Source organism: Nothobranchius furzeri, chromosome 2 (genome assembly GCF_043380555.1).
Source record: "Nothobranchius furzeri strain GRZ-AD chromosome 2, NfurGRZ-RIMD1, whole genome shotgun sequence".
Classification (NCBI taxonomy): Eukaryota; Metazoa; Chordata; class Actinopteri; order Cyprinodontiformes; family Nothobranchiidae; genus Nothobranchius; species Nothobranchius furzeri.
This window is the reverse complement of record NC_091742.1, coordinates 4,980,208-5,005,345: the sequence shown is the minus strand read 5'-3', so window position 1 is coordinate 5,005,345 and position 25,138 is coordinate 4,980,208. Positions and strand designations below refer to the sequence as shown.

At 43.4% G+C, this 25,138-nt stretch overlaps 3 protein-coding genes across 5 annotated transcripts; 1 reads left to right on the top strand and 2 right to left on the bottom strand.

Annotated features, from left to right (window-relative positions):
* Positions 1–264: 264 nt before the first annotated feature.
* lin9 (lin-9 DREAM MuvB core complex component) lies at positions 265–12,685 on the bottom strand. Of its 3 annotated transcripts, none has more exons than XM_015947321.3 (15): positions 12,589–12,685; positions 11,763–11,795; positions 11,310–11,401; positions 10,961–11,074; positions 8,047–8,177; positions 7,738–7,863; positions 7,471–7,628; positions 2,999–3,132; positions 2,747–2,875; positions 2,567–2,668; positions 2,400–2,480; positions 2,176–2,301; positions 1,939–2,094; positions 1,748–1,845; positions 265–536 (listed from the first exon to the last, which is right to left on the bottom strand). In XM_015947321.3, exons 1-15 carry the CDS (start codon positions 12,617–12,619, stop codon positions 431–433), a joined length of 1,617 nt encoding a protein of 538 aa, XP_015802807.1. In that variant the 5' UTR covers positions 12,620–12,685; the 3' UTR covers positions 265–430. The 3 variants fall into 3 exon arrangements, with proteins under 3 accessions (XP_015802807.1, XP_070399339.1, XP_015802808.1); XM_070543238.1 differs by having other exon boundaries at positions 12,585–12,603; XM_015947322.3 differs by lacking the exon at positions 12,589–12,685 and adding an exon at positions 12,192–12,256.
* A 693-nt stretch (positions 12,686–13,378) lies between these two features.
* parp1 (poly (ADP-ribose) polymerase 1) lies at positions 13,379–24,401 on the bottom strand. The gene is made up of 23 exons (XM_015947320.3): positions 24,155–24,401; positions 22,288–22,453; positions 21,884–21,999; positions 21,578–21,792; positions 19,919–20,009; positions 19,723–19,839; positions 19,385–19,561; positions 17,931–18,093; positions 17,710–17,850; positions 17,386–17,625; positions 17,239–17,304; positions 16,969–17,101; positions 16,631–16,826; positions 16,425–16,553; positions 16,124–16,207; positions 15,923–16,045; positions 15,722–15,850; positions 15,539–15,637; positions 15,243–15,395; positions 15,014–15,141; positions 14,862–14,923; positions 14,129–14,243; positions 13,379–13,920 (listed from the first exon to the last, which is right to left on the bottom strand). The coding sequence occupies exons 1-23, from the start codon at positions 24,275–24,277 to the stop codon at positions 13,839–13,841; spliced, it is 3,048 nt and encodes a 1,015-aa protein (XP_015802806.1). The 5' UTR covers positions 24,278–24,401; the 3' UTR covers positions 13,379–13,838.
* Positions 20,522–21,571, top strand: adorb1a (adenosine receptor B1a). The gene has a single exon (XM_054747955.2). It carries the CDS (start codon positions 20,522–20,524, stop codon positions 21,554–21,556), a length of 1,035 nt encoding a protein of 344 aa, XP_054603930.1. The 3' UTR covers positions 21,557–21,571.
* Positions 24,402–25,138: the final 737 nt, after the last annotated feature.

The following is a 25,138-nucleotide window of genomic DNA, read 5'->3' as shown; positions in this document are numbered from 1 at the left end:
TTGTGCTTACAAACAGTGGAGCAACAGAACAGAACACACATGGGGGGAAACGTGGGATATTATTTTTTTAGAACCACACACATCTACCAATATAAATAAATATGAACAATAAAAACGATTAGAATCCATGTTTGGCACAAGGAACCAATAAATAATGTGACTATGAACATGTAGATTGTGGCAGACAGAGACGAGTAGGTAAAGACTGTTTCAGGACGGTGGTCAGTTGGTTGCACAAACATTGTCATACTTTAAAGCGGTGGATAAAATACATGACAGCATGGCTCCGTTTAGTCCGGAACCTCAGGATTCTGGGCAGAATTCCATTGAAACTCATTTACCCCAGTTCGAGTAAAAGCACCATCTCAGTGTTAAAGGGCTGCACTTCTATATGCATGTACCCGCGTGTGTTTAAGGGAGGTGCATGTACTCAGACTGCATTGGTGTTGTTGGCAGCAAATGCATGCAGGTTGCCCAGCTGACTCAGGCCACTCTGGATGTGTGCCACATGGATCTCAACATTATTCTGAAAGCAACTAGAAAAACAAGAAAAAAACAGTTAAAGGTGTAGAACACTCATTTAATCAGTACATTTGCAGTGGTCTCTAGTAGGAATGAATGCCTTGTAAAGGTTGGTTTATGCGTGATGCGTCCGCGAGGTCCGCACTGCTCCGCGAGGCGAAATTGCATCATTTTAACAACCACGCCCCTCCACTGCGCCTCCGCACGGCCCAAACTTTCCGCAACGCGCACCTAGGAAATTTTCTAACCACGCGGACGGTCGGACGCGGAAAAACATGGCGGACCGGCAAGAACTAGTATGGCAGAGGTTCGTAAATACAGACATTTGTATGATTCAGCTCTCAAAGATCACAGTGATCAACATGTTGTTAATAATTCTTGGAGAGAAATAGCTCGCACTGTCGGAAAAGACGAGGACGCTGTTAAAAATGCTGGAATGCCATGTTGTAAACAGTAATTTCTACTTCTACTATGGTGTAGTGTTGGATGCATGCTGTAGAGCTCCATGCTGCCCCCTACAGTTTGGGAGAATATTGGCTCACCGCAGAGACAAGCCACATGAACCATAAATGCTGCAAGTTGTGAAGCGTGTTCCATCCGCGAGCCGCATCACCAAGCGGAAAGTGAATGCGTCAAGCATACCAAGCTTTAGTGGAGGGTGATATACCTGTGCACCATTTCTAGGAACTAGAGGTTACCCACAACACAGCTAAGCTTCAGACAGCAAGATCTGGAGTCTTATTTCCTGATATTTGGACATTTTGCCTCAGACTAGCAAACAGCAATGCAACTCTTTTCTCTGCAACGTGGATGTTTTAGCTCCACAAATGACACAAGCCAGGAGGAGCTTCTGCTGTGTGGTGAAGCTGCTAATGCTAATAGTTAGCTTCTACTAGTTAAGACAATATCTGCTGTTTCCTGAACGCTAAAACAACAACAGCCTTCCCCGTCGTGAGTGAAGATGGTCGAGTCCATGAATGTTAAGTGACAGTGTGACGAAGATCTGTCAGGTTTTTCAAATCCTAGTTTCACCTTCTATTTTCTATCAGAAGCTAATGCAGGAGATAGGTGTAGGAGACTATTATCATGTTCAGCCTGCATGAAAAACTCACAGTGGCCAAATACAATCAGAAGTAATCATTAAAAAATGGGTTTTCAGTGTACCACACCTTAAAAACACACACATATTACACTGTTGAAAGTGGATGACAGTTCGACAGTTTACCTGAGGTTGGAGGGATCTATCGAAGCTTTGATGTCGTTAAGGGAGTCTGTTAAAGATTTAAACTCAAATGAATTCAGGTCTCCTCCATCTGCCAGACACTGAAACAACCAATGGAGATGAGTGCATTTAGCATGATTCTGTAACATGTTGTGTAACCTGAGGGCGTGTAAAACGAGAGGAGACTCCTCTACCTTTATCTGTAGGAGTAGAGCGGTCAGGCGGGAGATGAGGTGTGTGAGGCTGGGATTTGTCCCACTCTGCTGCACCATCTGCTGGGCCTCTTCTTCACAACGCCGCCGCAGCTCCGTGGGATGGTCGGCTGGGACCATGCCCTGGTCCGGAGCGAGCTGGACACAAAAACATAAAAATAAAAAATCAGCACAGCTGGCAGACTGCTTGAGGGTAAGAAAGTGTATCCTTTGACTTACGTCACAACAGAACTGCTGAACTTCATGAAGAACTTTGTTCAGATCTTTATTGAGCTGCTCGAGCTCCAGCACAGTGGTAGCATATCGCTTCTGAAAATCCAGGTCAATGGGCAACGAGTACGACTTCTGAATACACAAAGCACACATCGAGCCAAGTCAGGGTTGCTAAATGCATTTTAGAAGGATCTAAGTTGATTTGAGTAACTATGAATTATGAGTTTCACCAGTTTCTCAGCTTCTGTGTTCATCCCTTTTAAATGCTTGATGTGTTCCTTTTTGATCATGAGGATTTTAGACAACCTCGTCTGCAAAAAACAGAAAAAAAGAAGAGTGTTGGGAAAAGAAAACGCTGATTTTTTAAGATGTGATCCATGTGACAGGAAACCCTTACGACTTGGACCAGGAATTTAACAGGAAATCCTCCCAGGGTATCTCCCTCAGAACCAGGAAGCTTGTTCCTCCATGGTGAAGCGCTCATAAGTGGATCGTTGTCCTGTTGGCAAAAACAAATGGAAGTGATTCATCTCCACTGAAAACTGCAAATGTTCTCAAGGTGTGTTTTGTACGCTACCATGTGAACGGGGGTGGTAACCGACGGGTAGGGCCCTCTGGGAGGAGTCATGAGGTTCTGAATGTACCGTGTTGACCGATGCTTCTGTGCAAAGGCTGAGATGGGCATGGTCTCGTTGGGTTCGTTGCTCTGACAGACAAAAAAATGTGCGAATACTACACAGTGATTCCAAATCTTTTGAGTTCTGCAATTAATACTGTGTTAGTCCAACACAGTTGTTACCATGGCAACACGAGAAGTTATTGGGCTTACCAAGACTTCATAATCAGGCACTGTGTGAGTTCCTAGGCCACTGCGGTCAAATGTGACACGATAGGTTGCAGCACTGGTGTCAACGGCATCGATCTGCCCCGTGAAGAGGCCATCGTGGTCACCTCGGAGGCGAGCTGTTGGGACAAAAAAAGTGCTTTGTGATTGGGTAATTGAACTGTAACGGAACGGAATGACTGTTTTTTTCCCTTCTTTGCTCAAGACTAGTCTGCATGAGATATAACTCAAGGTCTCATGCATTCCTTCTAACCTGCTTATTTACAGCTCAACAGAAGAATGAAGAATGAACTCTTTTCTTTTAATTAATCAAAGAACTCTATTTTAATAAAGCTAATCCATCAAAGTGTTAGTCAATAAATAAGATGTGACCGACCTGTGAAATCAAAATATTAATTACCTTATTATAATCCTATAGAATATAAAGGTACTGTGACTTTAAGTGTTCCAACAGGACTCATTTCACGTAGCGTTAAAAAGACATAACACATTACTTTCACTGATCCAATCAGAATCTTACAGATCTGACGGAGGCGTGGTTTTGATGGTGTTTGGTAATTTTTCATTTGACAATAAACCATAACATCTGAAGTATAAAACTATGCCACATCAGCTCTAACGCCAGTTCAAAGTGTTCCAGAGAAAGTGACGGAGTGGCCAATCCTGATCTAAACTCTTTAACTGAAAGAACAACGACAAGCTGAAAATAAAAATTCGTCGCTATACTAACTGCGGCAACAGTTCCTTTCAGAATAAAAGCTGAACCATCAAGACCCAGGCTTGGGTCTCACCAGACGCCAACAAACTGTTGTGTACCCGGAAGTATCTCACAGACTGGTCTGGTCGGAACCGCTGCTTTTCCTACTGGCTTGGTTCCAGAGAGGGTCAAGCTAAGACATCGACATTCCGGATCTACAGAGGACTTCCAGAAGGGTATGTAGACCGACATGATGGTGTCTCATGTGTTTATGGACCTCCTAACCAAAGCTTAATGTGAAGACATCACCTTCAGTTCCTGTCAGAACCAATTGCTTCTTCAGATTTGCTGGTTCTGATTACATCACACGTCATCCATTCACCGTCGCATCCACTTTAGTTACACCATACATTAAGTTTTAAAGTCAGTCTAGTTTCATTTGTTAGTAATAAAATTCTTAACTTTTAAACTTGACTCTCTCTCTTCTGTTGTCTCAGTGAATACGAAGCAGTTATCTAATCCCTGCAATAAAAAGTTCCAATCTTCTGGTGTAAATAACTCACAGATCCGTAAGGTGGATTTCATATTTCCTATGGAATCCCACGCCTTATACGCGTAATCTAATTCATTACAGAACTATATTTTAAATATGGATGAAAACACAGATTTATCCATCCATTCGTTCATTTTTATCCGCTTTTCCAGAGTTGGGTCGTGGGGGCAAACGCCTAAGCAGAGAGGCCAAGACTCTCTCACCAGCAACATGGGCCAGTTCCTCCTGAGGAATAAGTTCCCTGGCCAGCCGAGAGTGATAGTCCCTCCAGCATGTCCTGGGTCTTTCTTTGGGTCTCCTCCTGGTTGAACATGTCTCCAAACCTCACCAAGGAGGCGTCCAGGAGGCATCCTAATCAGATGCCACCTCAACTGGCTCATCTTGATGTGGAGCAGCAGCGTGTCTCCTCCGAGCCCCTCCCGGATGACAGAGCTTCTCACCTTATCTCTAAAGCCATTTTTACAAGACACACAGTGCCGGCAAATTGGCATGATGTCATCACAATGGTGTGTCTTAAAAACGCGCCATGCTGGCATGGCGTTGCGCAAATTTTGCAGTATCCGTTCTGCCTTGCTTGGTAGTAATATTGCGGTAATGGTCTGTCTTATAAACGGCTGTTGCGCCATAGCGCAACTGAGGAAGCTCCGGCCAGCAAATATATTGAAAATGAAAGTAAACACTAGAGATGTGAATCTTCACTTGTCTCCCGATTCGATTACGATTACGATTATTGGGTCAACGATTCAATTCGATTCGATATCCCGATGCGTCACGATTATTTCATATTGATTTGTTTTCATCGATGAATTGAAGATGTCGGATAATTCCTTTTTATTTTTTTTTATCAAAAACGTAATTGACACAACCTGCCATCCCTCAAAAGCTCTCCATTCACAACAGTTAAGGACGAAACATTTTAAACATTTAAGAAGATTTAACAAAGTAAAACAATCTGTTTCCTGGTTCAACACCACGCCTCAGGCTGAGAAAAACACGCTTTGCAAAAACTCACAAAATCTAAAAAAGTACTGAAAACCTACAGGACACATAATGTAATAATAAAATCCATAATGGGTTCATATATGAGTGTTTAATGTCTCTGAGCAGCTCTAGAGTCAAATATTTATGCTGCAGTTCAAGTCTGTCAGAAATAACACCAAATGAAATCTTTGACTTAGTTTATTTTATTTGAACCCAGTGGTTCATTTCTGAAATGTTGGAGCAGGAATCAAGTTCTGTTTGATGCAGAAAATAATAAAACATCAAACAAATTCTACACTCCAATAATATTTAAGATGTGTGTTTTATTCTTGCTGATAATAACACCAGCAGAAGGCTGTGGGCTGGATTAGGATTAAATTACCCAGCTGATGGATCTCTTTCACTAACCAGCTAACTACAAACCTTTCCACTAAGCTGTCCTGTGGGACCCTCACCATGTGACCCTCCATGCTGTCTCTGGAGGAGCAGGTAGAAGACAAGATCTCCTGTAACTTAAAATGAACCAAAGCTTCCTCCCAGTTTCTCTTTAAGATGAATTTAACATCAGTTTATCTTCATGAAACAAAAGAATTAAGTGGAACAAGAACTTCTATCTTCTATTTCGCTCTCCTTTTAACTTCTCCGTGTCCCTAAATTAAAGAGACAGACGACCACGCTGCAGCCGCCATCACTGACACCGCCCCCTCCCCAAGACCGGATCTCCCAGCATCACAACACTCGGTCTGACTGAGCGCTTCCAGGAGAAACAATAATTAAATTATGAAAATAATTATGCGTGTTTGGAGCATCGGTTTGGAGGAGCGTCCTCCGATCCTCTCTCTTGTGTGTGAGCAGACAGTCTCTCTCTCTCTCTCTCTCTCTCTCTCTCAGTTGCTGTGCGAGCGAGCGGAGCGCGTCGCATGACGACCCGCTCAATTAACTTAATTTACGGCCCAAATCCAACAGAACCAGTCGGGCTGATTTGGTCTCAGGTTACAACTCTAGCGCTCAGCCCTGCAGTACCACATTAAGGCGGAACCACTTGGTAAATGTGGATGACGCTCACTCTGACAGATTTGGATGCTGCGCTGGTGCTGCCATTAAAACAAAGCTACATTCCACTCTAATCAATTATGGCGTACTCTTTTACGATGCAGAATCGTTTATGTCCGCATCCTGATGCATCAATTATTTGATTATTTTCCTCAGCTCTAGTAAACACGGGCAGTAAGTTTTGCTTTTTGAACAAAATCAGCTGAGATGGCAAACATGAGCTTCTTTCGGTTAGAGCTGAAGCTCAGATCACCGGAGACTGCACATGGACTGTGGAGGATAGAACACTTTAGGAGCGGGTTGTTAAAAAAACGATCGTGGCTTCATTCGCAATAAAAAGCAAGTTATGTTCAAGATAAACAGAAATCTGCGGCATCTCAGAGATCGCCCCATACCTCCTTCATGCTGCCATCACCTAAACTTTTATAAAAAAAGACACAATGGTGCCACATTACCACCACAGTCTGACCACCTATAAACAATCTAAGGGTCCCTGATGACGCCACGGGGGTTGTGGCAGAATGACGGCATTATTTTGTAAAAACCCAGACACCCTGCATAGATTTTTTTTTTTTTTTGCTGCTTGTATCCCTGCAAAATCCCATTAATCATCACATACTGGTGAAATACATCTCCGCATCCGACCCATCCCCGTGGGGAGCAGTGAGCTGCAGCAGTGGCTAGAGAACTCTTTGGTGGGTTAACCCCCCCCCCCCCCAATCCAACCCCTAAAAGCTGAGTGTCAAGCAGGGTGGCATTGGGTCCCAATTTTAAAGTCTTTGGTATGACCCGACCGGGATTTGAACCCTGATCTCCCAGTCCCAGGGCCGACACTACCACTAGGCCACTGAGAAGGTGAGAAGACGAGGATGGGAATGTAGATCGACTGATAAATCTATAGCTTGGGCTTCTGGCTCAGCTCTCTCCTCACCACGACAGACCGGTACAGCGCTTGCATCGCTGCAGATGCAGCACCAATCCGCCTATCGATCTCTCGTTCCATCTTTCCCTCACTCGTGAACAAGACAGATCATTTGTGAAAACTACAAACTAGCAGACACTTACTCTGTTTCTATAATTTCATTAGTGGAAAGGATTTTCTATAGACTTTTTTTAAACAAGTCATATAAAATGTTGCAGAATCATCAGTACATGTGAAACTGGTGATCTTACCAGTGACTTTTGTCCCTATGATGAGTGGCAGAGGAATTTCATCAGGAAGGTCTTTGCAATTTGACACATCTGACAGTTTCCTCTGCTGCAAAAGGCGCATTTTTTGCCGCTTCTGCCTCAGCGCGGTTCTCTCTTCAGCAAAGAAAGCCGATGAACACCTGGATGTGTCGACAGAACCAGAACTGTAACATCGACCGGCTTTGATCTGAGGCTTCAACATTCAGGTGAAACACACGGGGAACAACAAACGTAGAGACCACCGCGTACCGTCGAGGTTTTCCCATCAGCCTCCTGATGGTTCCCCACTCAACTCTGGTCAATTTTCTTGTTTTCAAATTGGGAAAAGACTCCTTGAGGCACAAGCAGAACTCATTGTCACCTTCAAACAAAGGTCTGGAAGAAAAAACAACAAATTTATTTTGAAAGTGCAATTAAACAAGACATTAACTCGTGAACTAAATTGTTTTGTACATCTAGGTTGACTTAAGTTACTATAAATGTACCTGGAGAATAAAACAGACCAACTCAAATATGTCTGTGTGTAAATGACCAACATCTTCCAAAGTGAGACGTTACCTGTCGATATTGGAATAGAACCATTCATAGATGCACCATTTGTGAGCTTTGGGTAGTTTAAGGAGGTTTCTCAATCTCAGCCCTATTTTCTGTGAAGCCTTCTTATCTGGTGTCATGATGTTTGAAAACTTCTGCAGAGACAAATGCAAGACAACCATCAATGCACATGCAGATACACAAGAGCCATGAGGCCATAAACACAAAAATCAATGATGCAATTAAAGGGAAACTATGTAGTTTTGGCTTGCTTTTAGCACCCCCTGGTGTCCAAAAGTGAAACTCTTCTCACTGTGCGTTAGTGATGAGATTTATGGCATTTCATGGCAGTCATTCTTTAGTCGGTCATTTACCTCAAAGAGCCGTTCAAAAGACTGGCTCCTTTGAATGAAGCGAAGCCATCAGAGCGTGTGTGTTTGTGTGTGATAAGAGCAACATGGTTGCAGCGGTGGAAGGGGGTTAAGCGAGCGCGCTTTGCCGACTTTCGGGGACGTTCGTTACCACAAGACAAGATGAACGGCTCTCTACAGTAGAGCTGAGGAAAATAATCAAATAATCGATGCATCGGGATGCGGACATAAACGATTCTGCGTCGTAGAAGAGTACGCCATAATCGATTATGGTGGAATGTAGTTTTGTTTTAACGGCAGCACCAGCGCAGCATCCAAATCTGTCAGTGAGCGTCCTCCACATTTACCAAGTGGTTCCGCCTTAATGTGGTACTGCAGGGCTGAACGCTAGAGTTGTAACCTGAGACCGAATCAGCCCAACCGGTTCTGTTGGAATTGGGCTGCGAATTATGTTAATTGAGCGGGTCGTCATGCGGCGCGCTCCGCTCGCTCGATCAACGACTGAGAGAGAGAGAGAGAGACACTGTCTGCTCACACAAGAGAGAGGATCGGAGGACGCTCCTCCAAACCGATGCTCCAAACACGCATAATTATTTTCATAATTTAATTATTGTTTCTCCTGGAAGCGCTCAGTCAGACCGAGTGTTGTGATGCTGGGAGATCCGGTCTTGGGGAGGGGGCGGGGTCAGTGATGGCGGCTGCAGCGTGGTCGTCTGTCTCTTTAATTTAGGGACACGGAGAAGTTAAAAGGAGAGCGAAATAGAAGATAGAAGTTCTTGTTCCACTTAATTCTTTTGTTTCATGAAGATAAAATGATGTTAAATTCAGCTTAAAGAGAAACTGGGAGGAAGCTTTGGTTCATTTTAAGTTACAGGAGATCTTGTCTTCTACCTGCTCCTCCAGAGACAGCATGGAGGGTTACATGGTGAGGGTCCCACAGGACAGCTTAGTGGAAAGGTTTGTAGTTAGCTGGTTAGTGAAGGAGATCCATCAGCTGGGTAATTTAATCCTAATCCAGCCCACAGCCTTCTGCTGGTGTTATTATCAGCAAGAATAAAACACACATCTTAAATATTATTGGAAGTGTATAATTAGTTTGATGTTTTATTATTTTCTGCATCAAACAGAACTTGATTCCTGCTCCAACATTTCAGAAATGAACCACTGGGTTCAAATAAAATAAACTAAGTCAAACATTTCATTTGGTGTCATTTCTGACAGACTTGAACTGCAGCATAAATATTTGACTCTAGAGCTGCTCAGAGACATTAAACACTCATTTATGAACCCATTATGGATTTTATTATTACATTATGTGTCCTGTAGGTTTTCAGTACTTTTTTAGATTTTGTGAGTTTTTGCAAAGCGTGTTTTTCTCAGCCTGAGGCGTGGTGTTGAACCAGGAAACAGATTGTTTTACTTTGTTAAATCTTCTTAAATGTTTAAAATGTTTCGTCCTTAACTGTTGTGAATGGAGAGCTTTTGGGGGACGGCAGGTTGTGTCAATTACGCTTTTGATAAAAAATAAAAAGCAATTATCTGACATCTTCAATTCATCGATGAAAACAAATCAATATGAAATAATCGTGACGCATCGGGATATCGAATCGAATTGAATCGAGAGACAAGTGAAGATTCACACCTCTACTCTACAGGAACTCGGCTCTCACTGTTCACTTTGAAAACGTGTTCAAAAGATTCGATTTGTTCATGAACGTCACATTACTACTGTGCGTTCATCTTTTTACAGCTTAATCTAATGCGTGAAACGTGTCCTCAGCCTTCATTAGTTTAAACAGAAGCGGTTCATCACTAAATCAAACAAATCAGCTGTGTTCAACATGCTGGAAGCAGACTGCAGCACTGGCATGTCAGCTCAACTTTACAAGGTCCAAAAGGGACCGGAAACTGAAGTTGCAAGTGTGATTTTCTGGCCATAGAGGCGGTGGGGTCTGAGTGACATTTTATTAACCCTGTAAAAGGTCATTTTAGCACATATCGGCTCAAGAAAATGATTTAAAAATATGAAGAAGTTGTAAAATATGCCTTTAAACAAACTATTTGGAATGAATGAACCAATGTTCCCAATAAAATCCACTAAAATGTTGCTTTAGAGGGCAGTATGTCAATATAATACTGCAGAACAGGTCAACCAAGTTCATCTCCTCTTCCTTGAATGCACCAACACCCCAAACTGTTTTGGTGCAACTACAAACAAATTTTATGATCATAAACGTCCCCAAAAGCAACCATTAAGTCATGATTAAATGTCACAAGTCAGCATTTTACACACACTTTAGAAAAGAAAAGCAGAAAGACCATCCTATGTATAACAACCTTATTGAGTGGAGTTCTATGGTCCTTACACCTTCGCCAAATAAACGTTACAGCAGTTTCAAAAGCTTAAGATTTTCCTGCATCTTACGTGCATGAACAGCACACACATGCACAGAACAACTCTTTCACTTCCTGGTTTTACAAAAAAAAAAGATACTCTTGAGTAATAATTTGTACTATCAAGCACTTTTAATGATTTTGAGACCCCGTGAAAACTTTGGCGTTTGTACCTGTGGTGTAGTGGAGACCCTTTGGCTCCTCCGAGGGGACCTGGAAGAGGGACGCTGCTGCGGCGATTCATCTTCCTCCCGAAACAAACGGCTTCTCTTAGAGCTCCTTGTAGGCTGAAGACACAAAAATTAAGTTTTCTCAGAAGAATCGATATTTTTTTTATAGAACTGTTTCTCGACAAATCTCAATTATGCCTCCAAAGTGTCTTCAAGAAAGTCCATTATTAATATTTATTCAAACTTTTTATGACAAATATACAAATCTTATGTAATTGTAGCTTTCCAAACAATAATAAATGCGTTTCTAGTTCATCTTAATTAGTCATGATAAAAGTGATCATCGTTTTACCACGTCCATTGTGACAGATGAATGGCGTCCTCTGGTGTTGTGAGCTCTAGTGAAACTGTTCTTCTCATTCAGAGTGTTAGACAAGCTGCCCTCTGTAAAAAGATGGATTTGTACAATAAATTGTGAACACAATCCACATAAATTTAATATGCTTTCTGACCAAGTTTGTGCTGTTTTTATTACTAGAAAGAAAGCACGAACTGCTGACTTTATTTTGTAAAAACATGCAGGCAGTGCAGGTCATAAGCTTGGTATTATGAGGGTAATACACAGCTTCATGTGTGTGAGGGGCTTAGGAATACTAACCACTTTTATCCAGGAGTTTAATACATATATGGCTCTGACCTAATCAACGTTCATGTTTTTAATGATAAAAACATAGTTTACGAAAAATCTAAATCCAGATCATTTTAACAGTACAAAGAGCAAATTAAAAATAAACAGACTAAGTACCTTTTAAACTGACCAGGGCCTCTGCAGAGGAGCCTAAGGAAGATGGGAAATTGTGCAACATCAGTATCAATTAGCATTATTAACAGCTAAAACAAATGTCATTTCATCAACAAATGTAGGAAATCAGATATCTCCATGTTTGAGTAAAATGCTAATATTACTTATGCTATCAAAGAACCAAAATGACGTTCGGATCGGTCAGATAGGTTGAGTTAGAGGCCTTTCCTCCCAAGTTTCAGCTGTCAAACACGGGTCGAAACATCAGCTTGACAGGCAACACCAGACATGGTGAAGCGAGCTGATGTTACCACGAACTGAAGGTCATATCTAATTACATTAAATTTATTTAGATCCGTTATTTCAGTGTAAAAAGCCAAACCAATAAATGATAACAACAATCGCGTAACCATGTAACAAGCGCTAACAAACCTTATGGTAAGAAAATACATTTCCAGGGAGAAAGATGAGGAAAACTAAGCCTGATTACTCAAACACAGAGTCATTAGCTGCGGTAGTCCTATTGTTATTGTAGCTCTATTTATAAGGTTAGCAGCGGTTAGCTCACAGCTAAGCTAACGGGATTCGTTTACCCAGTTGAGCTAAAGTAACTTCTTCAACTGCTGTATTAGCTATAGTTAGCTCGTGGTGCTAGCAAGCAGTAGACCGGTTTCTACATCCAAACGCGGCTTATAAAGTCAACCCAAAACCTACAATATTTGCCGTATGAACGGTGCTATCGGGTTTCCGCCTGCTGTTTATCTTTTTTATAATAGATTCGCTGCTTGTTCACACTGTAAAACTGACAGTATGGTGTGTTGTTACCCACTCTCGTCTAACAGCTGGTCCATCTCCGCCATCTTGAATTAGCCGCGCCGCTTTTCAAAGACTTTGTCAAAATGCATTCTGGGTTAGAATCCGTCTGGAGGGCGATTTGAGACAAAAAATAAACAAACTGATACAACCACCGGCGCTAAGTCACTTTGTGTCACTCTGACTCATAAACTGTAAAGTATATTTTATATAAGTACAATATTTTTGTTGAAACTTGGTACAGGAATGCAAGAAAAAAGATGGGTGTGGATAACAAACCTTGACTCCACTTAGACGTACTGGAAATGTCCTTTGTCGGATTTAAGAATTCAGACACAAAGTTAACACGTTATTTAATGTTTTACGTTACCTCTACAATAACTAAATTAGCCTATGAGCTGTACTTTAAATATTAAATGCTTTAAGTCTATCAGGTAGTCTCGTGATCACGTTGTTGCTAAACTCATTTTTATCTCGTTAGTATATTATATGCATTTTTTTATTTCACGGTTTTTACATCTTAAACCAAATCAAATTCAAGCACTTTCAAGGTGAAATCAAAGGTTTTCCACCATAAATATTAATTCAACTGAACATGTATGCTTAAAACGCGGCTGTAACCAACTTTATTTAGCTAAAAACCAAAAATGTTAAAGCAGTTGAAACACTTTTAAGAACACGAAGCATTAAGGACATGACCTTTGACCTCCCATAAGATCATTTACTTTCAACATGTTTACAAATGGTAAATAAATGCATTATAGGCTGATTTCCATTCAGAGTAAAACAAAAACATAAAGACAAAAGTCTTTACATGTCCCGTGCTTTATTGTGATTTATGGAACAAAAATTAACACAATTTTCATACAAAAAGTTGTGGAAGACGGCTTGAGACAGAAACAACTAAACAAATATGTACATGTCAGACCTTATACAGTATCATCAAGGCTACTTCAGAAAACAGCCATTGAAATAATTCTGGTCTCAACTCAAAACCCCTTGCAGACACTCTGTAACACTTTAGACGTAAGCTTATCAACAGATTTTCATGAACTGATCAAATTAAAAGAATGAAATCGTTAACCATCATCGTCTGAGGCTTCCTGTATTTTCTACAACCGTCCTGTTGTGATTTCAGTTTTACAAAGTTAACGTGATCCTAATGAAGGCTGCCTGCTACAGAACCATGAAATAGCTGTAAAGTGGTATAATATTCCAGGCATTTGGATGCAGAAGTGGTGTTTTTCTTCAAACGTTGCCTTTTTTCTACCACAGGGATGTCTGGTAATTAAACTTGATCTTCAAGAGATACTTCATGTTTACCTGTGCCACATCATAAACAATGTACCTGGAGGAGCAGTGGTTAAGGAAAACAGAAAACAGGATTGAACGCAAAGGAATAAAAATAAAGTGCATGTGTGACGAGTGAAATAAAGCTACAATAAAGACAACAACAATGTTTGTTATCAATCTATGAGTGATTTATAAATACTTTCAGATCAGATTGCTGTAAAACGTTCCCAATAAGAAATAACTGGATGAATCTCAAAGGATACTCGTTGTACAGTAGACTTGTGTCATCGATGTTAGTGTGGACGCCTTTTCCCAGAGGCACATGCACGCCATTCAAATTGACAGTAGCATTTGGATCAGGAGCAGTTCGACCCAAACCTGGATAGAAAAAAAGGTTAAAGGGAGACTAGTCAGTTTTGACTTGCTTTTAGCACCCTCTAGTGTCAGTTTAGTAGAACCGAAAGCAAAACGTATGCCCTCCCTGTGCATTGGTCTTTTTAACATCTTAATTTAACAGCTGAAATGTCTCCTCAGCCTCCATTAGTGTCTACAGGAGTGATTCATCACTAAATCAAACAAATCAGCTGTGTTCATTATCTAAAACATACAGGAAATGTGCTGGAAGCAGACTGCAGCGCCAGGTATGTCAGCTGAACTTTTTTCTAAGCCCAACAGACCGGACCGGTACTCTGAAGTTGCAAATGCAGTATTTTGCCCACAGAGGGTGGTGAGGGTCTGAGTGACATTTCATTAACCCTATAAAGGGTCATTTTAGCACCTACTGGCTCAAGAAAACAAATTTAAAATATGAAAAAGTTGCAAAGTATCTTTTAAAAATGCCCTAAAAAATCAACCATAAGACATAAATTCTGACCAAAATTAGCACCATCTATAAAATATTTCCAGTTACCTCTACGCAAATGTTAGTTTTCCATAAAGGCAACAAAAAAGCAAGTAATAATTATTGAACCAGGTGTTTATCTTCAGGTTTCTGACCTTTAACACTTTGTTTGCCCTTTGGTAACTTTGTAATATGAGAGGCCTTCTTCAGCTCATGCCTGCATTAAAATAATAAAAAGAAATCTTTATTTACACAGAGATAAAATCATTTCAAATGGCATTTATTATAAGCTACGACCATCACTTACATGTTTCCCAGGGCAACCTCTGCCAGCAGTATGAGGCCTACAGGGTCCGACTGCGAGGTGTGACAGTAGTTGGCACTCTTGGACACCATATCAGCAAAGTAAACACCTTTGCCAAACATGTAGCCAGTCTAGAGAGATGAGAACAGGAAGCTTGTGAGGCAACGAAATGTGAAGATAAAAGAAAATATTACAAACTAGGATTTATGCTTCTACAAATGTACAAACGCACCACAGGAGCTTCTGGAGGGGCAATACGAAGACCCTGAGACAGGATTCCTGCGTAATTCGTGGTGCGAGAGCCGTGCCACAATAGCTGTCGGTTGTGTAGCTCCTCGAATGGACGGTAGCGTTGGTGCTCTCCTTCACGAACTATTTTAAAGATCTTATAAAAAAGATTTAATGGAAAGAAGGAAAAGAAATGTTTTTGTAACTCATACTCATCAGAAATTATTATAACTTTGATATTATCATCTATAATCATACATTAATAACAACATTTATATTATTTACTGAATAATAACTTACTTCTTGCACTTCCAGCGTGTACGTGTTGTGCGTAGCGGCATGCGTGTTCTTAACGTACTGCATAATGATCTCTGCTTCCTGTGTGGTTTTGTCAACAACCTGTGAAATTTTAAACATATTACAAAAAATGCTTCCACACAAAAACACGTTAGCTACGTTCATCCAAGAGTTAACGTCCTTTACCTCCATTTTGGTTTTGAGTTTCTCATAGTTGATGTCGATGGGGTCGCGCTCGTTGTCCTGAGCTCCTCCTCTCAACAGGCTGTAGGCCACCTCGATGTCCAACAGGTTGTCCAGCATCTCCACTTTAGCCTGGACAGGGACGCGTGGGACAGATTTTCAAGCCCAGAGCTGGTGTTGTAGAGAGGGTTAGAACATGCGTACCTGAACGTAATCCAGGTTGTTAAGGAGGGGGGGCTTCTTCATGCCGAAGTCGTGAGGTATTAGCGTGTAGAAGCGATTGGACAGATCCAGGATCTGTGCCTCTGGGACGCAGTCCGACACGGCCTAGTGACCAGCAGAGAGGTCAGACTCATTCATTTCATCCCGATTCAAACAGAATTAATGTTACCGTTATTGACTGACCTGCTGCACGTCCGTCAGGAGAGCGTAGGCACTCTGGATTTGTCTTTTACTCAGCTTACCCAGAGGCATCTTCTGGAGGTCGATCTGGGAAATAAAAAAAATTAAAAAAAGGAAAAACCGGCTCGTTAAATGTCAAAACTTTTCACAAGATGCATGATGCGCAACAATGAGATCTGTCACTTTGCTGTTGATTATGAAAACAGACTCAGTAGGGCCACTTTCTGAACGCTGCGGATGAAGCTGCTTTTTAATCCCAGACCCATTAAAACAGACATAGAAAGAAATGTTAGACAGGTCTTACTTCAAACTCCACCATGGCTTTTTTCATGCTTTCAACATCAAAGATCATCTTGATCAGTTCCTGAACGGGTTTGGCCAGTTTGGACTTGGTGCCAGCAGTGGCTGTCAGCTGCTTCACCGCCTCCTCGTCCTAAAAAAGTCCAACTCGGTCACAAAACATCAAACACCTGTCTGAGGTTGTCCCCTGGTGTGTGTGTGTGTGTGTACCTGTCCATAGTCGATCTCCAGCGGGTAAAACTTATTAGGATATTTAGTGAAGTTGGAGGCACTCCAGTTATTTCCTGTTTTTTCCTTGTAAAGGCCGAGGAAATTATCCATCGCTGAGATTTTATCCTGGAATTTGTCCAGCTTGTTTCCTCCGATGGTGGTTCCCACTCTGCCCCAGGATCTGAACACCCAGTAGCTACAAGCACACGGCAGGTTCATGGATAGAGGTTATGTTTCAGAGGAAATGCTAAACATAAAAAAAGCACCACATCTGCTTGGTTCGGACAGCATGTGACGTTTTAAGAGAATAAAACCGGACGTTGGCTAAACGAGATTACCGTTTATGTACATCATCCTCCAGCAGTTGCAGTTTGTAGTACGAGTTTGTCCCTCTGACGATGTCTACCAGACCCAGGGTGGCGCTGTACATTTTCCCACTCTGCTCCAGGACATGGGCGCTGTTCTCCAGACCTGCACAAGTTCAGATCATCCATCAAAAGCAGAGGAAAAGAAAAAAAGGGACATTGCCTTTGTGCGTGGAGTTAGCAAGGTCTCTCTGCGTGCCCCGGTTTTACCTTCTACTAAATCAATAAAGTTTGAGGAATTACCCGAGTCAGGATCCACAGCAGCTCCACCTTTTACGGTGAGCTTCATCTTCTTGGATTTGCTTCCACCTGCAATTAAATATTTACTTACTGCACATTGCAGCTTTCTCTAATAGCCAGCTAATAATCACAGAACCGCGTGCTGGTTACCTTCCTCCTCCTTGACCCTCCCGGAGCTTTTGGCAGCCGGTGCTGCAGACTTGGAGGCAGTAGATGAAGCTTGGGCTTCAACTTTGACCTCTGCTCCCCAGGGTGAGATGGCGTGCAGAGAGACCAGCTCCTGAAGAGCTTTTCCTGATGACTTGATGTCCGCGAGGAAGTCTTCAGACACCACACGCACGCCGGCATCCCTCACTTCCTCCATCTTCTTACCCATCTTCTCCACCTCCTCTGAAAACACGCGGACCAAAACGGTGTCAGAAAAGACCGACATCGCTTAAGGGTGTCACCGGCCGGCTGAAATAGAAAACTCACTCTTAGAGCTGAGGCAGAGGAAGGCTTTGGCGGCGGTGCTGGTGATCTTCCCTCCCAGCTCCTCCACAACAGCTTTTATGTCATCTTTGTTCTTCGTCAGCTTTCCAACAGCCAGCAGCTTCAGACCGGTGAGAGGTTTGTCTAATGGGCAGGAAACACTCGTCACGTATCATCCTCCATCATGAGAGTCAACAGCAAAACTCGGGTCGGGTTTCTCTGACCTGAAGGAGCCGATTCTGGTCCTTGCTTCGTCGGTCCGCCGGACGCACTTGGCAGAGGCTCGGTTTTAGCAGCTGTCAGGGTTTGGGCCGGCGCCTCTCTGGGGTAGGCCCTGTCCTGTCGCTTGAACTTGAATTTCTTTAGGAAAGGGACTTCATGGAATTCCTGAAACAGGATTGAATGAGATTTCAATGAAAAAAGAGAAGAATGAAAAAGCAGATAAAGACCTTTGTACCATTTCCTGACCCATCAGCACCATTTGTGCCAATTTAGCATCGTTCCAGATGGCAACCTGCAGCTTTTTTATTTTTACCATTTCTTGTCTCCAACACTTCCGGCTTACACCTACTAGTAGTTTAAGACATTATTAACTGGAAAAAAAAAAAAAACGTAACTCATTCACTGCCATTGACGACTGAAGTTGTCATTTGCATGTTTTTACTGTGTGGGCATCGGAACGAGCCCCCGCACCGTGAGAACAAACATCTCAGCTCTAAAGCCGATCTTCATCCGCATGCGTCACGTGATCAGGAAGCAGAACACCCACTGACTACATTTACATGCAGCCAGTATCCGGGTTATGATCGGGTTAAGGTCGGTATTCGGGTTTCTGAGTTGATCAGAATAACCCGTTTACAAGCATAAATAGAAAGAGTTACCCCTAACTTGCATAACCCGATTTAAATGCGGACGTTGGGGTAGCGTCAGGACGTATGGACTACGTCCAGACGCAATATGCCTCATTTCCGGTTCTTCTTGTTCCGGTATCCGTGAAAACAACAACATGTTTCCCAGTTCGGAAGAGATAGCGACCGCGTTTGTTTGCGCTTTAGTTTCCTCGTCACTCCAAAAGTGTGGTGCTGTGCCGCGACTCGCCATGTTGCTCCCAACTTGTTGTTTACTTCCGGTGTTCTGGCGCATACAAGACGTCTCGCTACTCAAAAGACCAAGATTCCTTGCGAACAGAGCATGCGCAGAACACACGCTTTGATGGGGATATCCCGGTATGCGTTTACACGACCAAACATTCGGGTTAGAAAAGGGTTACCCCAGGTGTTTTTAACAACCCGGTTATGAGCATATCCGGGTTTTTGGCGGTGTTTACATGGACCTGCGGAACCGGGTTTTTGTGAATATTCGGGTTTTAAAAGGGTTACTGGCTGCATGTAAACGCACTGCATGTGTTAGATCGTTTTGGGCCGCTGCTGTAAAAAAAGGTGAGGTGCGAACCGGAAAAGCTTCTGCCGATCACAATTCAACAACAGATTATGAAAGAACGGATAACGCTCGAAACACGCAGATTCTTCCTGATGTAAGAGGCGAGTCTCCGCTTTGTTTTGGTTGTTTTGGTGTTGACGTCATCTTAGCGCTCAACGTTCTGTGACTCTTAAAAAAAAAACTGTAAGAATGGCGAGAAACGCTGGCAGCGAATGAGTTAAGAGACGAAGCGACCCACCTTGGGAGTGACCCAGTCTCTGCGTGCCGGTCTTCTGGTTTTAAACACACACTTGGTCCAGGCTGAAATGTCCCCTGTGCAGTAGTAAGCGTCTTCTTTAAACACCAGCTGACTGCAACACTCCTTGCAGACCTCCAGAGCACCAAAGGCCATGCCGTCAGCCAGGCAGTCGACCACCTGAGAGGACAACAAAAACACAACACGTAAGACTCCAGATGACTCGAGCAACAACGAATCTCCCGGGTGAAACTGAGCTCAATATTATAGAGCTATATGACCTCTGAGACAAAGAATCACCCCAAAAAAACCCAGATTAACACCAGTGGAGCTTCTCTTACGTTGGACTCTCCAGAGGGGACGTCCTGAGCGTTTGCGATCAGCAGCTCCTTCATGTCGTTGATCGAACAATGTTTCTTCAGCTTGTCTTTGATCCCCCAAATCAGCTGGCTTTGGTTCTGCAGATGAATGAAGAGGAACATTAAGCTTATGGAGAAACTTCACTCCAAAATGTCAAATCAATTCAAAACAAAGTACTTTCAGTTGCTCCTCCAGTTTATTCTTCTCCTCCTCTTCCTCTTTCTTTAGTTTTTTTGATGCTCCATCAACATCATCACCTTTGCGTTTCCTGAGGGAATACAAACTTCAGTTAACTTTGTTGTTTTGTGGCTCGACAAGGACGAACAAGAAAAACAAAAGCAAAACATTCACTTCCTAAATGAGTCGCAAAGGGACAGCGGCCATGATGAGGAACAAACAAGCCTGAATCTGACACCTTTATTCATTAAACCACGTCCCCCGGGTCCCATCAGTGGTCGGACAAACACAAACACAGGCCGGCACACGCTTGGACGGTCCCAGACGCCACTGATGGGACTCTCTCCCTCCTCCCGAGACCATTAACTCAAAGTTAATGATGGTCCAGAAACAGTCGGTGTGAAGACAAACTCCCCGATCTGAGGGGACATGAATAAATCAGCCACCTCCTGATGTGTGGTCTGCATGTGGACAGCTGCTGTTGGGACAACACGGATATGATCTCACGCTCTTAACGTTTAAAGGTGAGGGATGAAACCGCTGCTTTACATCATGTTCCATTAATTCAGCTTTACTTGATTCTTATTCTCCTTTAGGAAAACCATGGAGGGCGCCGCCGTGTCGGGGAGCTCCCATCAATATTCCTCCTCCTCAATGAACTTTACCTCCCCCTCCTCCTCTCCATCACCTCCACCTGCAGACATGTCCCCCAACCGGCCGTACGTGGCGGCTGAGCTCATCATCGCTCTTTTATCCACCGTCGGTAATTTACTCGTCTGCGCCGCTGTGGCTCTAAACCGCCGCCTACGCACCGTTACCAACTACTACCTGGTGTCGCTCGCGGTGGCGGACATCTGCGTGGGTGCCGTCGCCATCCCCTGCGCCATCCTGACCGACGCCGGTCTGCCGCGTCACAACTTCTACCTGTGCCTGCTCATGCTGAGCGTTTTGATCATGTTCACACAGAGCTCCATCTTCAGCCTGCTGGCCGTGGCCGTGGAGCGCTACGTCGCCATCTTCATGCCCTTCCGTTACTGCGTCCTGATGACGCCTCGCAACGCCGTCCTGGTGATCTTCGCCACGTGGCTGCTGGCCTTCCTCATCGGCCTCGTGCCCCTGATGGGCTGGCACAAAACGCCGCCCGATTCCGGCAACTGTGTCTTCGTCCTGGTGGTGGACATGACCTACATGGTGTATTTCAACTTCTTTGCATGCGTGCTCACGCCGCTGCTCGCCATGTTCCTAATCTATGCTCGGATCTTCATTGCGGTCAAGCAGCAGATGCGACGCATCGGGCCAGAGCAGGGCGGCCGAGGGGCGGCGCGTCAAACCAGAGCCGCAGCTAGCATGCGCCGGGAGATAAAGATGGTGACGTCTCTCTTCCTCATTCTGTTTCTCTTCACGGTCTGCTGGATCCCGCTTCATGTCATCAACTGCTTCCTGCTGCTCTGCCCTCGCTGCTCCGTGCCGCTGGAGCTGCTGCTCACCGCCATCATCCTGTCACACGCAAACTCCACCATCAACCCCTTCCTATACGCGTACACCATGACGGCTTTCAGGGACACGTTTAAGGACATTTTCTTGTGCTGCAGGACGATGAGCAGCAGGAATAACATCGCTGAGGAAACAAATCTCTAAACTAAACGTTTGTCATCTCACCCCTCAGATTTGACAGCAGGGAGCCTCTTCTTAAGATCGTTCTTGTCTTCGGCGCGCAGCGCGTCGAATCCCTTCAGCTGGGCGGCGGAATAATCGGGCTTAAACACCAGTTCCTCCCTGCGGCTCACGAAGCACGCCGTGTGGTACCAGCGGTCGATCAGACCCAGCTGAGGTTTCTCTGGGTCAACCGTTTTCTTGGAAACACGAATCTGATCCTGAAAGAGAAGCAAAAATACGGCAGACATGTGAAGTATTTATGACACGTGTTCAACGGTTATTGATTAAGACATTTCCTGTGCTGCGGACCTTTTCTATTTTTTGCTCGCAGCCTTTGCACGTGCTGCGGTTCGACTTGGCGTACTCCACGGCAAAGTTATTCAGAGTTTTGGCCCCTTGAGCGGCACCTTTTGAATCACTTTTCCCTGCAAGATGCAAAGGAAAATAAGTCTAAACATTTAAAAAAAATATGCATTAATAGTAAATGATAAATTAAAAACATTTAGAACAACTTGAGAAATGGCACTCTTTTGACTTTTTATGGATCACTTCACTTTTTTATCTGGCTAATAAGACAAAGTTAAACCAATTGAAAGTAGCTATCTTAAGCTCTTTTGCTTACGATCCAATCCAATTTTATTTATAAAGCGCATTCACAAGGCATTACAACCAAACAAGGCGCTGAACACAATAATTAAAGATCTACCACCGACCTGCTCCGACAGCTCCTCCAGTCTCAATAGCCTTTTTGACTTTTTGCTGGTCCTCCCAGCGAAGAGTGGAGAACCCGGCGATGTCTGCTTCAGTCTGAGCTGCCGCTCGCTGCCAGAAGCAGGAGAAGTGGTGCCAGTGTGGGACTTTCCCATCGAACATCGGGGACTGGAGGACAAAAACAAGACAATGAAGCAACAGCAAATATCAGAAAAAAAAGATGAAAAAAAAAAACAAAACCATTAAAGTGAGAATAAAGGTTTTTCTGTTTGAATTTTTCTGGTTTCTGAATTTGAATGTTGTTTTGTTGTTGGATTTCTGTGCTAGTCATGGATTGTTGTCGTTTCGTCTGACCTGCGGCCGCGTGTCTTGGACACTCGGGTGAAGAGAGGGGCGGAGCAGGCAACTGACAACTACCTGGTGGTGAGTTGGCTCAGATGGTGGGGGAGGATACCGGTCAGACCAGGCAGGCCCAAACGTATCGCGAGGGTCTGCTGGGAACGTCTGGCAGAGTCTCCTGTCAGAAGGAGCTTCAATTCCCACCTCCGACAGAACTTCCAAAATGTTCCGGGGGAGGCGGGGGACATCGAGTCTGAATGCACTCTTTTCCGTGCCTCTTTTGTTGAGGCGGCCGACCGGAGCTGTGGTCGCAGGATCGTTGGTGCCTGTCGTGGTGGCAACCCCCGAACCCGCTTGTGGACACCGGCGGTTAGGGATGCCGTCAAGCTGAAGAAAGAGTCCTAACAGGTCTTTTTGGCCTGTGGGACTCCAGAGGCAGCTGACGGGAACCCGCAGTCCTGCCTGGTGAGGTTTTCTGGGCACGTCCAACCAGGAGGAGCCCTTAAGGTAAACCCCGGACACGGTGGAGGGACTATGTCTCTCACCTGGCCAGGGAACGCCTTGGGATTTCACCAGAGAAGCTGGCCCAAGTGGCTGGGGAGAGGGAAGTCTGGGCCTCTTGACTTCGGCTACTGGCTACTACCCATCTCCGGATAAGCGGATGAAAATGGATGGATGGAATTTTTCTGGTTTTACATGACAAACGTTTTTTGTGCATTAAAAAAATTCAGATTTTACTCACGTTAAAAATAAAATCATGAATTTGTAAACAAGGGTTTTCACAATTTTGTCTTTAAAACTACAGATAATAATTCTGACTTACTTATTTAAACAAGTATAACAAATAAACATATTCACAAGAATGTCAATGTTTCATGCAGCCAGAACTAAAAAAAAATTGACATATTTTGCAGAAAATACACAACACACGGTTGGGTTTTCCAACAATAAAAACAAAAAGGAACCACTGACCTGATAATATGCATTACTGTAACTATTAAGACGTTACAAAAGAAATACTATATAGACTATATTTTGTGGCTGAAACTTTAAATGTGTGCAAGTGGTAATGAATTTTCCTTCCTTTTGCAGGGGTGAGTGCTGATCTGGACCCACAGACTGACCAATAAGCAGGAGTTTGACTCTTACATGATTATTTCTCTATTGCACAGACTGGAACAGCTGCTTGTGTGATTTTTTTTATCTATGTCTCTTGAGTGGAGGAGAGGATGGAGCAGTTGTATTCTGCAGCACACTGGATGGGTCTCAGACATTGTCCTAAGTCCCTCTGAGGCGATCCAGGCGGCTCTTTGTGAGCCAGATTCATTCAGTCAGCCATTTAAATGCTAACCGGGGGCCTCACTTAGCACAACTCAAACTCCTTTATAAACTACACTAGATTAGTTTAAAGTCTGATTATTATGGTTCTCTATATGCGCACATATGATTTAGATATCAGCACGGTTATAAAAGGCTTCATAACAGAATGGTTCCTTGGTTAAATCCCTCCAGACGTCGCTACCTCCTCACCTGCACCATGAGGGCCATCCTCAGCGAGTCCTTAGCTATGCTCTCTTTGCATTTCTTGCACGAAGCCCGGCCGCTTTTCGCGTATTCCGCCTTGTAGAGCTTGTCATCTTGGGAGTCCGCCATTGTTCCTTAATGTTGCAAACAAGCAAACAAAGCGACGTGATGAAGAGGGCAACTTTCTCCGATGCACTCTCGGAGCCACCACAACAATCACAGGCAGAGCGGCGGCTGCAGCCCGCGTGCTACTTGGAGAGGAAGCTCACGAGACGAGGTCTCACTCTGACTCCGATTTACAATCCACGTAAGTTTTAACTTTGTTTTAATGTACTTTGTGGTATATTACGTTTTAGTTTGTTTACGTTATGATTCGAGACATTATGATGATTCGTTTGGCCATTTTAAACTTCTGTGTGGTCCCCACCTGTTTGTATTTTTCTCTAATGTACCGAAAAAAATCAGGGTTGAGTTGTTACACTGTAACCACATAACAACTTTGTTTATTCTTAACGGTTCATAAAAGAGAGAAACATTTGGCCACTCTAACCCAGAGCTAGAGTAGCTCTGCCCTAACCTAAATCTCTGACGCACTGTGATTTTTATCTTGAAAGGCGCTACACACATTAACTTTTCTTCTTCTACCAAGTGGGGCATCTTAAGAGCAATATAGGATCAGTGAACTGGTTCGCAGAATTCCCGCGCGAGTTTCAGCCAGAACTAATGGAGCACAGATCAATCAGATTTTTACAAAACTAAACATGAAATTCTACATGAAGCAAAACTATTAAGTATGTTAATTATAAATATATTTACAATAGTTGCATTTGTTTATAGTTGATCACTGAGAACTAATGCGCAAACAAACAATTCCAAAGAATAGTTCTGCTTTAAGATTTTTATTTGCACAATTCACATTGAAAGTTTATGTAAAAAATAAACATACAAAATGTAAATACAATATGTGTTCATCAAATGAACTTCAGTCTT